The sequence below is a fragment of the Meleagris gallopavo genome, chromosome Z (assembly GCF_905368555.1).
Source record: "Meleagris gallopavo chromosome Z, MGAL_WU_HG_1.1, whole genome shotgun sequence".
Classification (NCBI taxonomy): domain Eukaryota; kingdom Metazoa; phylum Chordata; class Aves; order Galliformes; family Phasianidae; genus Meleagris; species Meleagris gallopavo.
Window position 1 is genome coordinate 73037599 of NC_139435.1, and position 14720 is coordinate 73052318.

A 14720-nucleotide genomic window follows, 5' to 3' on the forward strand; every position below is an offset into this window, starting at 1 on the left:
TTGTCTCAGTCCTGAGTATTACCTCTGGCAGATTGCATCAAGCTAATGCAGCTAGAACAAGTGTGCCATATTGTTTTTAATGATGACCATAAATAGAGTATAAGCTTGCTGCTAAGGGATCAATTAAGTAAATCTGAAAGAGCTTGAATTTGTAGAAATTCTTGTATAGTTTTTAATGTATTAATGAGTAAACTAATGTTTGCAGAGGATCTGGGTGCCGAATACTTGAGAAGGGAACTAGAAACAAACAGAATCAAGAAAGCACAGGTTTTCAGAGCATTTTGATACAGTTTTACATATTCCTTTATTAAAACTATGTATTTATTACTGATATGACATACTTCCTTAACAATATCCGAGTTTCAAACTCTGCTTGAAATCATCTCTTTTACACGGGCTGTGAAGTAGTGCACATTAAGCGTGCATATACTCCTGCTTGCCTTTGCTGATGCTTGTTTTTCTGTTGATTCGAGAGTTTGCAGTTCAATTTATACTGAAGTAAGAATAGGAGAATCAGTTTTTTTTCAGAACTGAAGTCCTGGAGAAGAAATGCTCAGGAAGATTTCTGACTGCACACGTGGAGCCTGGAGAAGATTCGCTGGTATGTACTGGCTACCTGTTGGTCCGCAGGTAGGGTAGTTGGTAAACTATGCTTAAACAGCATACTTTCATTTCGTACGCTTTACGGAACAAATTGTTTTTGTTTCTGTAGGACCCTCCTGGGCACGTAGCCGCTACGGAGGAACGGAGGGCGCGCATGCCGGGCGCAGCCGGAGGATAATGGCTGCAGCACCGGACGGGGCGCAGCGGGCGCTTCCGGCCTGAGGGAGGGCACATCCGGCCTGGGGGAGAGCATATCCGGCCTGAGAGAGGGCACTTCCTGCGCGAGAGGAAGTACGTGTGCGTGTGTCCGCCGTGCTGCAGCTGTGCCCGCTCGCCGGCAGCGGAGCTTCGGTCCGGCTTTGTCAGAGCGGCGCCGGGGCCATGGACGACGAGCCCGAGAGGACTAAGCGCTGGGAAGGAGGCTACGAGAGGACGTGGTAGGTTTTCGTTTCCATTCTTCACCTCGCTATCGGCGCAGGACGAGGAGAGCTTTCAGGTGCTCAGCGGGAATCTCTCTTTTCCATAGGGAAGTGCTGAAGGAAGATGAATCCGGGTCGCTGAAAGCAACCATCGAGGACATCCTCTTCAAGGCGAAGAGGAAAAGGTACGGTGCCGCGCCCCAGCCCTGGTCCTGTCGCCGCTGTGCTCAGTGTGCCTTGCAGCGATCTGAGCTGGGCGGCCAGGGTCTGCTCCAGAAACCCGCTGGGAGTTTTTGCAGAGGGCAGAGCGTGTTCTGTGTCACGTTGCCCGGAGAACAGCTAGATTAAAAGCATGGGCTTGCTTTGCTTCAGATTGCGTAAAAACAATCAGTGTCATATGAAACTGTACAGTGATGAACCTCGTGCAAGAAGTGTGTTCAGTTCATTGGGTTTTCTTCTGTTTAAGAGGCATGCAGTCCGTCCGTGATGAAAGGTTGATTGCAGTCTCACCTTTTGCCTCTTCTCAGTGGAAATACACATCCATGGCTCATGGATGCTTTCTATTTGCCAAAGGCCCAATGTTGGGTTAGTTCCAGACTTTGTTTCAGCCCCCATTCCTTCACCTGCGTCTTACTTGAAACTTTCTGTATGTTTTGTCAGAATCTACGAACACCATGGACAAGTCCGGCTGGGAATGGTACGTCAACATCCTATGGCCATCCTGAGCCCACAGCAAATTCAGCAGAGGTGGCATGCACAACCTGAAGCAGCCTGTGCTGACTAGACGTGCTTGAGAGCAGAGCTTGCACCTTCTCTCTCTCTGTTTTCTGAAGGCAGCAGGGTGGGCAGTGGAGCACCAGTTTAGTGTGTGTGCAGAGTGCACCTCACAGATGCAGCCAGCCAATGCGTGCTTAACTATGGATTTTTCTCCGTGTGAGAAATAAATAGCTTTCATGAATTGCATATTACAACATTGCTTCATGCAACACCAAGGTCTTCTAATAAAGACATTAAACGGGTGCAAACTGTAGCTGGCCTTCAAAGGAAAAGAGGAATGAATGTTTTTCAAGATAGATGGCCTTTTGTTCCATTTCAGAGGAGAAATGTGAAAATGCAAAAACTTGGTCCTTGTGTTAAAGCATAAACCTGTAGCAGAATTAACGTTTTGTGGTGATAATGCAGATGCGTCACCTTTATGTGGTTGTTGATGGATCAAGAACTATGGAGGACCAAGATTTAAAACCGAACAGACTTACTTGCACTTTGAAGGTATTTCTGTACTGAAAAATTACCTCTTTATTAATCCGCTCTTTTTCTGTAAATCACTTCCATTTTGCATTTAAAACAGTGACAGTCTCCTGCAACCAGATTTCTTACACAGACTCATCTCTCCTTCCATACCTACTGTTTTTTTCCCTTATTTCTGTTGCTGACCAGTGATTTTCCTGGGGTGGTTTAGTTTCCCTTTTTTGAATTGTAAAAGCTGTGTAACTTCAGAATACGTTGCAGGAGCACTTCTATACAGCAAAGGCAGTGGAGGTCTTCAGCAGTGTGGAAACTAAGGTGAAATGATGGCTGTAATATTGGATTGGAGAACAAACATTGAACGTTAAACATTTAACAGCCTTTTGTTCTTGGAACTGTGGTTTGAATAGATGCTAGGCAGGAGTTTGTATTGTTGCTTCAGATGGTAGACTTCAGACTTGAACTGTACACAGTGTTATTAGTGAAAGGTCATATACAATACAAAGCACTAAAATCCTGAGCTTTGAAGATTTTGTGCAGATTAATGCTTTTTGGTATGTCTTTGAAGTAACGTAATACAGAGCTTCAGCATATGAACTGAATAAAATAAAACATTGCTACTATCTGGTACTGATTTGCATAGGTAACACTGGAGGGAGAACGGAAGAGTTTGGGCAAAGGGCAGCGAATGGCAGGGACAGGCTTATTTCCCCCCTCCCTTATTTTTTTGATTGACCCAATTTGCAAATACTATAGCAGCAAATTATTACATGCGGAGCAAAACTGTATTTAGTTTTTAACAGTCTTATTTTTTCTTTATAGCTGCTGGAATATTTTGTTGAAGAGTACTTCGATCAAAATCCTATTAGTCAGGTGAGTGAAACCATGCAAGAAACAATGTCATGAGCAGATTTTTACGCATGTTTGAATTAGCAGTAATTGAAGATTTATTAAATACTTTTGTAGTAAAATCACAAGATCAGATTGTGTGATTGTTAATAGCACTTAATCAGCACTTTATCGTCAAAGGTCTCAGCCTGCTGCAGTCCTGCAAACCTCAAGGGGCATTTTGCTTAGGATCATTATTGTAGGGCCTCAAGAGAATTGACTTCTGTCAGTAGTGTCCCATACTGGCCAGAGTTCAGGTGAGGTCATTCTGGAACTTTTCAGCCATGATAGAATTCCAGACTGAAGATTCTGGTAGCTCTTAGATGAGGTCATGAGCCAGGCAGCAGGAATTCCAGGTGTGGTCAGGAAATGCCCAACCATCCTAACTCACTGTGCTTGGGCAAAGACAGAAGTCCAGTGCTGGTTTACTTTGAGATTGCAGAGCCATCTGGGGGCTGCACCACCACTACTGCCCTGTGACTGAAATCACTCCATCTCTCCACAGAGTAGCAGTGTGGTCACGTTTTGCCTCTGTGCCTATGAATAAAGCACCTGTGTGTGTGTGTATTTCTTTGCTTTCATGTGCTCTGTTTAATTAACTGAAGGTTTATCTTGTCTTGAACCCTTTCTGCAGTGCAGGTTGGCAGTTGAAGGATGCCAGGGTGCCAGGGTTTGAAAGATGTCAGATGAATGTAACCTGGTATCCTTCAAACCTTGGTGTATAAATCAGTATCTAATAAGAAGATAATATAGTATAATATAGCTAGTAAAATAATGATGGTATGTATTAGGTTCAGTGTTTCAGTTGGAGACCATCCAAGCAGGACTTCCCACCATCAGTCTTTCCCTCTGACTCTGTCCAGTACTTGTATTTCTTCACTACTGTAAGAGACAGTGGTGGGCATTTGAAGTCCTGTTTTCTGTGCTTGTTGTAGGTAGCTGAGATCAGAATCAAGGAGGAATCACTTGACTAAAGTCAGATTCGCTCCGATAGTCGTTGGTTGTTATTCCTGATGTAGCATAAAACCAAAAGACAAATCTTTGTGATTACAGGTGTAAAGAAAACATAGCAGAGATATAAATCAGCGTACTTTTAAACTCATTAAATTTTGCTGTTTTCTTTCCCTCTCCAGATGGGCTTAATTGTAACCAAGAATAAAAGAGCTGAGAAGATGACAGAGCTTTCAGGTAGGGAGACAGTATCTTTTTTTAAAATTGCAGATCTGTTGGCAGTGCAGTTAATTTCTCAGTCTAGATGCCAGCTTCATATCTCCCGGTAGCTGTGCTTTCCTTGATGTTTGGCAAATTGTTGTGAAGCAAGATTTCTTGGGTTCTTGCTTTCTATCACCAACAAGAAATGTCTTCAGAGATGTGGTTATAAATGCTGTCTCTTTACCCATCTGAAGAGCTGAAGGAATTAGAAGAGTTTCTTGGGGCTTAAGTAGTACTTTGAGGATATCAGGAAATTGAATTCCGTTTCTGCTGGAACAGTTGGTGAGACAATTCACTCTGTGACTGCTTTGTTTATGTGAAACACTTACTGATACATGATAATTTTCTGCCTTTTTGGCTTCTTGAAGTTTCTAGGGATGGAATACCTGTGATGTCTAGCTTTCTGCAAAAGACTACTTCTTAGATTGGGATCACTTCTAAGGGAAAACGTACTTAGAAGTGATGGTTTGAAAATTGTTGCTGTATAAGCGCACTTCATAAAATATATAGCTTAATATTACATTTTTTTAAATTAGTTATTTCAGCTGAGCTGTTTTATTCATTTGCAGGTAACCCAAAAAAGCACATAGCTGCTCTGAAGAAAGCAGTGGATATGAACTGCCAGGGAGAGCCATCTCTGTATAATTCCCTAAATTTGGCCATGCAGACTTTAAAGTTAGTATGTAAATGGGGTTTTGTGTTTTCTTTGTTTTCTGTCATCAGGATAATGCAGATTGTGAATTTTTGAAGGGATGGAGTCAGTATTTAGTTTTTAACAAGTAGTGTCTTGCACTGCGCCGCTGTGAGTCTTCAAAAAGGTGGCTTTGGTTCCTCATACAATCCAAACTGTTAAGGAGTTACCTTCTAGACAGGTATTATATTCAGTTTTCTAACATAAGACATTTCCATTTAGAGATGAGCTTCTTACAACAAGCATCTTAAGAAAAAAAAAGAAGTGGATGATTTTACATTGTGTATAAATATGATGATAGACCCTGCAGTGTGTTTTCAGTAGAGAACTAAGTTTTAAAGAAAGCAAGCTGAGGACTAACAATGTTAAGTGAACAGGAAAAGAAACCATATTGAATCACAGTAACCTGATTGAAGTTTTACCCAGACTTCAGGAAGGTAAGATTTTGAGGTAGGATAGACTTAAAGATTTTATTTTTTGCTGTATGTGTCATTTAGATCAAGAAAGCATTTGAAGAAAATGGTTTAGCAGCTAGTTTTGTTCTGGCAGCGTTTCTAGCTCTAAATCATAGTCAGTTTCACAAAATGTATTTCAAAAAGTGCTTCCAGGAGAGTTCTCAATTAAGAAGTAAGAGGAAAGGCTGGAGTTAAAAGCAGTAGATTTTCATCTATAAGAGACTTCTATTTTAAGAAGTTAGGAAGACTTACTGCAATGTTGCTAGTTTGAAGGTGAATTTTACTTGGGAGTGTGTGGATAAGGCATGGGGATAACATGAACATCATCACAATCAGATCACAGTTGTACAGTTGTGTACTGAGTGTTAGATACTGGGAAAAATTGGATTTTGGAAGGAGAAATTCCGAAACTCAGAATGAAGTTAGTAAAGTTTTTTGGGATTTTACAATCAACTTCCTTTCAGATCATTTTCTGATAATAGTACATTAAAGTCCTCGGGAACATTATCACATGTGTTGCCTTAATGTAAAGAAGTAAACTGTGTGCTTTCTTTAGGCACATGCCAGGACACACAAGCAGAGAGGTTTTAATAGTCTTCAGCAGTCTTACAACATGCGATCCAGCCAACATCTACGAGCTAATCAAGGTACAGAATCAAAGTTTGACTACTAGTTTTAGCCTCCAAGCTGTTAGACAGCTTGACAACTTCAGTCCTTCTTACTGCTCAGCGTACAAATCTAATCATTTTTTCTTTCTCCATACGAAGTGTTTGAAAGCAGTTAAGATCAGAGTGTCTGTCATTGGTCTAAGTGCTGAAGTTCGAGTCTGTACAGTACTGACCCGAGAAACTGGAGGTATGTATATGAAGGTCTGTAATGGCACTGATCAAATGCATCTTAAATCAAAATTAAATAACTAGTTTTTTTTCTTTAACGCATCTTGGCGATAAAGAATAAATAGTCTGTTCTAGCAGGAGGTATAAGGGCTTCCCCATTCTGTGACATACAGAGTGTTCAGTGAAATAGTGTGTGCTGGTAGTTGTATCTTTGGAGAGAAGAAATACATGTCTTAAAACAGGATTCTACATAAAACTGCTTGATGTGGAACGTGATACAATGTGTTCGTATCATTTATTACATCAGTGGTAATTCTTACCATGTAGCTGGCGATGCAGCTGAGGGCCTTCACTTACAAGTGAACATTCTATTGTATTAATGTTAAATCTTGTTTTCAGTAGTATTCACAGGGATGTTTTCTTTTTGGATTAAAAAATATGTATTTTTTTTTTAGTACCGAAGTTGTTTTTTTTCTTTCTTTTTTAATACACAAATGTTATTTTCTATTAATTGGAGAACATTTCCCTTGTCTTCTTGCCCATAATGCATAATATGAGAGTAAGGCATTTCTTTGTCATGGCAGGAACATACCACGTTATTTTAGATGAAAGTCATTATAAGGAACTGCTGATGCATCATGTTAGCCCTCCACCTGCCAGTTCAAGTTCGGAGTGCTCCCTTATTCGAATGGGTAGGGTATGGTTTTGGTGCAAAATCTGCAAACCTTCTGTCTTTTTCTGTCTTTGTGTCTTTTATGTGAAAACAAAGCAAGTGGTTAGAAGCATAATAAAGGTATTATATGATTTATTTTTTTTTAGTGGGTTAGCTATTGTTTTGTTAAGTATACTTGTAATTATTGAATGTTGTTCCTACAAAGTAGCAGACTTTTTTAAAAAAAAAGGGCTTCTAACAAAGGAGACAAATTGCTCAACTGCATCTTTAGCAGGAAGGTGAATAACAGTGCCTGTGTAGCAGTTGTTGTAAATGTAATATTTAGAAAAATGAATGATGAAAAACTGCGTTGTTTCTCCCTCCATTTTTACTCCCACAGAAGACAAATATTATGAGATGAATTGGCTTTAAGGCTGTTTTGCACATGCTTGTTAGGAAGCACATCACAATGGTGCACATCTAAGCAGGTGGATTAGGTACCTTTTCTTCTCCTGATGTATTTCTCAATAAATTTAAGCCTAGAGTTAAACTGGAATAGTAGCACTAATGCCACTGTTTAGAGCATTGACTTCTCTCTTTCATCCATCCATTTTCACAGAAGGAATATATCTGTGTGTTTGTGTATGTCTCTGTGTGTATAAATAAATAAACTGGATACTTGAGATGAGCTGTAAAACCATCTGGCATAGAAAGACAAATGCTTTTTAGCCTTCATAAAGTCCTATAGCATAGTGGTTGATGAGACTGTGCTTGAAAGGAGATTTTACACTTAATGTCTTCATATTATTTTCCCTGTAGTAGAAATTGCTGTTCAAGTGTACATTTATGTTGTACACTAGCAAGCACTTTGTTGAGACTTCTCAGTGAAAATCTTACTTTTGTTTGCTCCTTCTAATTTCTTACCATTGCACATCATTTTCTTTTTAAGCTTTTTATTCAAAAACTAGCTCCAGTAACTTAATAGGAAGCTTATGGGGAAAAAAGAATATCAATTATGGGAAATACAGTGAGGGATTTATAGTGAACGTAGGTAGAGACTTTTAGGAAAACTTGTTTCTTGGTGAGAGTGTTTTAATTCTCATAGTAGCAAACAAAAGAGATGTTTTGCATGATATTTGATTCTCCATAACCATTAAAACTGAAAGATTATTTTTGTTTAAAATCAACAATAGGAAATGCTTTTCTCTTCAGGTTTTCCTCAGCACACCATTGCTTCCCTTTCTGACCAAGATGCAAAGCCATCCTTTAGCATGGCGTAAGTAGAGTTGATGAGAATTCAGTGGGCTGACCAGAACTGAAGGTTATGCAGTAATATGTATCAAATCTGCTCTTCAATGAAAATACTGCAACATAACATGAAAAAGAACTAGCAAGCACTTTGTTGAGACTTCTCAGTGAAAATCTTACTTTTGTTTGCACTTCCACTCTGTGGCCATTGTTACCTCTTTAAAATACGATTTATAAAATTCACATTAGTTTATTTTTTTGAAGGTAGAAAATGGCTTTTAGATATGTTTATTGATACTGCCAATTTTAAAGACATTTCTTTGTTAAAATATTTCCATCCTTACAGAGAAAAATTGATAAAGAAGAGCATTCTCTGTAGTAAAGTTTTTTTTCATTTTCTTACTAACCTGGCTTTAAAAAGATGTTTAGAACGGGAACCTCGTTTGCTTAATGTGCTGGTCCCTGTAATGAAAGGAATTGTAGCTTTAAGTTTTAGAAGAGCCTGAGTTTTTAGAACAGTCTGCTCTTTGAAAGAGTAAGTACTGACATGCATCTTAGTCAGTAAAGAATGTTGTGGGGAAGCAAAAATATTAGTACAAGCATCCTTAATAATTTTTTTTCCAAAGTTTGACTCCTTTCTGTGGGAATACTTGGTCTTTGCTTTATTTTTGTATGAATGTGTGGTTACTGAATACTTCCATACACTTTGAAGTGGTGTGTAGAAGCTGCTGAAAATTAACTGTTTGTTAAGAGAAGTGTTTGTTCAGTTATACAGTAACACGGTGTTACCTCTTAAGCACTTCATTGACTTCTTCTGTTGTAGACAACTGGAAAACAACAGTGAGCCATGTCTTACACTGGATGGGTACTTCTGTCCTCAGTGCAGAGCCAAATACTGTGAACTTCCTGTGGAATGCAAGATCTGTGGTGAGTAACAAGAGCAGGTGAGCACATGCATTATGTGCTTATGATGAGAAAGTTAAGGAGTGTTAAAATACAGCCGTGCTCAGAAATTACAGGCCAGCCCTACTTAATTTCTGTGTTCTGCAATTTCAGCTTCATGCAAGGGACTTTCAGAACTGCTGTTGTAAACCTGTATGATACTGTTTACTGTGAATAATCATGTGCCTGTTGCTGAAGTCCTTGTGAGTGCACAACTGTGACTGGCATCACTGAGCCTAGATGCAGCATGTGTGTATCTTGTTAAGTTTCACAGAACATATCTTTGCCATAATTATATAAAAAAAATGTTGTTGCTGTTCTTGATTCCTGGAATCAAGGTGATGGTGGAAAAGAAAGGCAGGAACACTGGAAATACTTGCTAATAAGAATACGTTGTATATCAAAACGTAACAAGCTGTAGGCATTTTACTACCTGACATCAGTGAGTAGTACTCCTGGTTGTTCATCAGAATGGAACAAGTAACTGCCAAGCTCCCAAGCTGTGGGAAGGATGGGTTCGTTGTATTAAGGACGTTGACAGATATTTGCACAACTGCAGGATTTGTTTGCAGTGTCTGTAACTCCTGGCTTACAGACCTTTTACTGATAGAAGTTGCTTTCAGGGAAACTAAACTAAGAGTTGGGATGGAATAAAAGCATAATGAGAGGGAGGAAGGGAAAGAGGAAACTCTCCTCATCGGCCACCTAGGAGGAGAAGCAGGATTTGCAAGACAGAAACCTCTGCTGAAGCCTCTACTGAAGGCTGCCTTCTTCAGTACTTCTGAAAATTGAGTTAATCCTTCTAATTAGAATTCTGGGCAAAATAAAGGAGTTATGTGTTTATTAGCTGTCTCTTACAGTAATATTGGTATCCTTTTTTTTTATTTATTTATTTATTTGCAGGTCTTACACTAGTGTCTGCACCTCATCTGGCTCGGTCTTACCACCACTTGTTTCCTTTGGATGCCTTTCAGGAACTTCCGCTGGAAGAATATCAGGGAGAACGGTATGAAGTGATACTTGTGATAATAACTCTACCTTTGATAATACAATTGTTTGGTTTTTTTTTCCTTCCTGGCAATGGCTTCCATACTGCTAGAGAGGCTGTTAAATATTTGGAGATTTTTGATCACTTCCAGGAAAAAGTGTTTGTAGTTACATTAGCAGTTATCTGCCTATTCAGTTAAATACCTGAAACTGTCCTAGAAATAATTGATGTGTGGGATATGTTTTTAAACACCATTATATATTATCTTGTAACTTTTCAATTTAAAAACACAATTTTGTTTCTAGATGTTGTCAAGGCTGCCAAGCAGAAATCAAAGATCAAAATGTAAGTACAGTGGAATGTGCATGGAGAGGTGCCACAAGTAGAAGCAGTCAAAGAGTCAGTCATAAAAAGTACTCTTCTAGAGGCCAAAAAATAATACTTGCAGTGTTATGCTCTGCTAAATAGAGTTCTCTGTCATAGTTGTGCCTTTGAGACTTCAAAGTCTATACAAGTGTGGGCAAGCATTTCCTAGACTTACATGGATAAGGTTCCACTCTTAAGCATGTGGAAGCAGTGACTCAAATTCAACCCTTTTGACATAGTTGCTCTTTGAAATCCAACTGAATTAAGGTTTCTTTTGGATATACATTGCAAGCAATATCTATTCCATCTGTATTTACTATCTTGATGATGACTGTTGCTCTACTGTAATGTGTTGGTGGGTAATTTTCTTCTAATTGTTTTTCTACCTTTTCCAGGTTTATGTATGCAAAACGTGCAAGAATGCATTTTGTGTGGAATGTGACATGTTTATTCATGATTCCCTGCACTGCTGTCCTGGCTGTATTCACGAGCACCCTGCTCCCGTATCAGTATGATGTCATCTTTTTCAGAGATGATTGTGTAAGTTTAATTCTTGTGTAAATCTGTGTTTTTATTCAGTGTCACGGGTTATCCTTATATATAAACCCGTGACAGGGGGACACAAGCCCCAGGAAAAAAAAAAAAAAAGGGCCAGTTTTAACAAAAAGAAAACACAGAGGCAACGATCTGAGGAGGATGGATAATTTACTGCATCTAACTAAACTGAACAAAACGAGAGAGACAGGAGTATCAAAAACAAAAGTCAGACCACGACAGTGCGAGGGAAGCACCTGCTTTCTCTGCGGCGAGCTGAGATGGAGAGGCAGCCACTGCGCGTCCTGTCTGCAGCTCCACCACTTCCTCTTCCTGACAAGTCTTCTGGGGATGCCATCCCCTCCCCTCCTAATCAGGATACTCAGAGTCCACAACAGTAAACGGAACCGGAACATTAACTTGTTAACTCCACATGATGTTCTGATGTGGAATACTGACAACAACAAAAAATCACGAAACCGCAACATTCCACCCCTTATTCCACATCATCACATCATGTGTAACATATGTGTACATATGAACAAACAGAAATTAACGTGCATTACGTGAGGACACATGCCAAAAGTATTTTGTTATGTTTACATAGTTTATTTTGTTGATCGTCATCTTCCGTTCCTGGAGAGGAGTCTCACCTGTGTTCCCTTTGTCTGTAATGGTTTTCCTTCTTGCATTCCCAAGGATTTCTCTTGGCAATCAAGGTTATGCAGCTGTGTTCTCTCAGAGCAGGGTCTCACAACCCTGGTTGGCAGCAAAGCCAAAGGGTGGAAGAATATTACAGGAAGAATGGAGTGTGTGGGTGACATTACAAATGAAGTCTTCCCTGGACAGATCAAAGAATTTTGATGGAGTGAAAAAACAGAACCAGGACCTCTCCTGCTATGAATTGCCATTGTAGCTACTGATGCTTGCTGGTACCTGGGCAACTCAGTTTGAACTAAATAATAATTACTAAGGGGTTACAACTGGGCTTATTCTTGTTCTATAAAACTTATAAAGAAACTTTGATGAGAAAGCAACTCTAAATTCTGTAGGAACTGGTAACAGCTGCATTTGAAAGGAGGACAATGAATACACTTTGTAGTTTGAGAAGAGTGTTGAACATCAGCTTAGCCTGACAAAACTGTCATCAACACAAGTTAGGATTTACGGACTGTCCATACGCTGAGGCAACGAACAGCACAGTATTTGTCAGCTACGTCTTCCTTTTGTAATTTGTGAATATAAATCAAATCCCTTAGCAGGTTGAAGTCATTTCTATGCAAATGAAACATAAGTAAATTATATCATTTTGTGAAAATACAGGATGATTTTTAAACACACTTTGGGAAACTGCAGATGTATGTCAGTGGCATACAAGCTGCCACATGTATATGCTTTTGTATAGAAAATGAAACGAAGCTGAAATAACCTTCTGCAGTGTTGTCTTCTGATGTTTTGTTCTTCCTTGTACTGAGGCCATTTCAATGGTTTTGTCAATACCTGAGTGGATTTCTGAGGGAAGAATTCCTGCACAGTGAATGCTGAACAACAACACTGATATGCAAGCATAGAGCTAGCAGCTCAGGAGTAAATTTTCTATAGTAGCAAAATGCCCAGAGGCTTTACCAGCCCTCTGCTGTGTATAGCTGCTCCCTAGAAGTGGCCAAACAATTTAGGTTGTTTGCATGTATCAGATGATGGTGTTAATCTTGAAGGCAATAAAGTTTTAGTGCCCCGAAAACATAAATTCATAGTACTGAAATAGTGAAGAAAACATTAAAAGTTATAGCTGCCAGCTTATTAATGAAGATATTTGTTCATTCTTTGCATTCACTAACAAGTTCATTTAACTGAAAGTGATCATGACTGTTTCTGGGAGGAAGTCCCAGACCCTCCTGTCTGAAATTCTTCAGAAACAGAGCTCTCTGCTGTCACCTCCTAGTGATGTGCAGGAGGGGTCTGTGAGCATCTCAAGGTTTCACTGCACTTGTGTCAAATACACAAATAAAATGGTACTGCTTTTTTTGATGTAACAGATTACTGTGGGTCAGTTGTACTTTTTGAGGAGACAAGAGGGGAGTTTTGGCAATGTATATCATAGAATGGTTAGTTTACATCTCACCACGTAGATGTAGAGATGAGATCTCTAGTTGCTAGAACTAATGTACTACCACAACATTTATTGAATACTTATTCAGGACAATCTCAAAACAATTCATAAGTAAGCTAGGGAAAATGATTTATTTCAGTCATATCATCTTCCTTTATTTTTGACATTTATTTTTAGTGATTTGATGTTGAGAGACCCATCTTCTAAGTAGGCTGACCGTAAAGCAAACGTGAAAAGCAAATGTAAGTGGTGCACAGGCATAGAAGGGATTATATCAAACTCAGTATCCTGCAGGTGCACAAAGCTGGTCTCAAGGGATTGCATAAGATAGGATTGTATTTGCTTTGTCTCTGTAAGCTCATAAGCACGCTGACATCCTTTTAATAAAGATTAACATTATAACTCCCATTAAACTCTCCTGTATTTTTATCGGTCTCGTTATTATTTGGTATTAAAATACTTAATGAATTGAGTTCAAAGTTACACTTTTTCCAACGTAATAGGAAAAACTTATTAGAATTTATTTTTGAAGTCCTCAGCTTCTTTGTGTATGGATTCATTTTTCAGATGTGTTTGGAGCATCTTCAAATCTTACTGATTTCTGCTTATTTTTTGCAGGGAAAGGTGCAAGCTCTGGAGGTTTCCAGAAAGCTTTACAACCTTTCTCTGTTACAGCATTAAAGAAACAGGCAGGAATTTTAAAACACTGAATAACAGTCCTGATTTAAAAGAGATGAACTTGTGTCCTATGTTCACATGCCAGATCCAAGTCAGTCCATCAACAGTCAGAGCTTTGGTCCCATGTTTTTCTTGACTGCCTGGCCTTCTGACAATAAGAATGCAGAATAAGAATGGCTCCTTGATGAAGAGAAATTTAAAGCATTTGATCTAGAATGTTTAACTGAAACAGAATCCCTAGCCTAGGAGTTAAAAGTTATCTTGGCAATGGCTCTTGCCACGTTTACCTACTGTTTAAGACAGACAAAAATGTTTGAAAGTGTTTTATTTTTTCCCCCTTGCTGTATGATAAACTACTGTTCCTGCATTGCAAATAAACACATTCTGTAGAAACATTTACCTCAATGAAATATACTGGTCTCTTCTACAGCAGCAAGATTATAAGAGAAAGAAGGGAGAGAAAATGAATTAATACAAATTGAAAAAAGTTAGCTGCCTTAAGTAGTTACAGATTGTAACTGATACCTTCAGTTGAAGAAATGTATAATTCTGCTAAAATAATTTTTTATTTCTGTTCAGTTCTTGTGCTTGTAATGAAATTAATTATGCAAATAATTTACCATGAAATAGAAATCATAAGCCTGTGTATAACAGGAGTGAACTAAACATAATGCTGGATGTCAGATTTTACTAGTGCTAAAAATTGACTGAGACCACTTGTAACTTTATTCCAAATATTACCACAGGACTAGCTATAGAAGTGGATGGCAGCTGTCTTCCTTCAGCAACAAGCAGCTGATGAACCACTGATTTAGAACCTCAGTATCACTGTGAGCAATCTTAATTTCCTTTC

The 14720-nt window shown here is 38.9% G+C and overlaps 1 protein-coding gene across 3 annotated transcripts; it reads left to right on the plus strand.

The window, feature by feature from the left end:
• The first annotated feature begins 408 nt into the window (after window positions 1–408).
• Window positions 409–13602, plus strand: GTF2H2 (general transcription factor IIH subunit 2). 3 transcript variants are annotated; one of them, XM_085213364.1, is made up of 16 exons: window positions 509–601; window positions 713–1040; window positions 1130–1207; window positions 1683–1719; window positions 2205–2291; window positions 3090–3140; window positions 4289–4343; window positions 4937–5042; window positions 6070–6160; window positions 6281–6368; window positions 6934–7041; window positions 8214–8277; window positions 9073–9176; window positions 10095–10197; window positions 10485–10524; window positions 10941–13602. In XM_085213364.1, the coding sequence occupies exons 2-16, from the start codon at window positions 985–987 to the stop codon at window positions 11058–11060; spliced, it is 1188 nt and encodes a 395-aa protein (XP_085069490.1). In that variant the 5' UTR covers window positions 509–601; window positions 713–984; the 3' UTR covers window positions 11061–13602. The 3 variants fall into 3 exon arrangements, with proteins under 3 accessions (XP_085069491.1, XP_085069489.1, XP_085069490.1); XM_085213363.1 differs by lacking the exon at window positions 10485–10524 and having other exon boundaries at window positions 501–601; XM_085213365.1 differs by lacking the exons at window positions 6934–7041; window positions 10485–10524 and having other exon boundaries at window positions 409–601.
• The last annotated feature ends 1118 nt before the right edge of the window (window positions 13603–14720 follow it).

Bases quoted from the DNA above. Each gene is read 5' to 3' on its own strand.
- GTF2H2 (XM_085213363.1), top strand. From the start codon at position 985: ATGGACGACGAGCCCGAGAGGACTAAGCGCTGGGAAGGAGGCTACGAG. The intron at 1,720-2,204 runs GTACGTCAACAT...GTGATAATGCAG, and splicing joins GACAAGTCCGGCTGGGAATG to ATGCGTCACCTTTATGTGGT. The intron at 8,278-9,072 runs GTAAGTAGAGTT...CTTCTGTTGTAG, and splicing joins AAGCCATCCTTTAGCATGGC to ACAACTGGAAAACAACAGTG.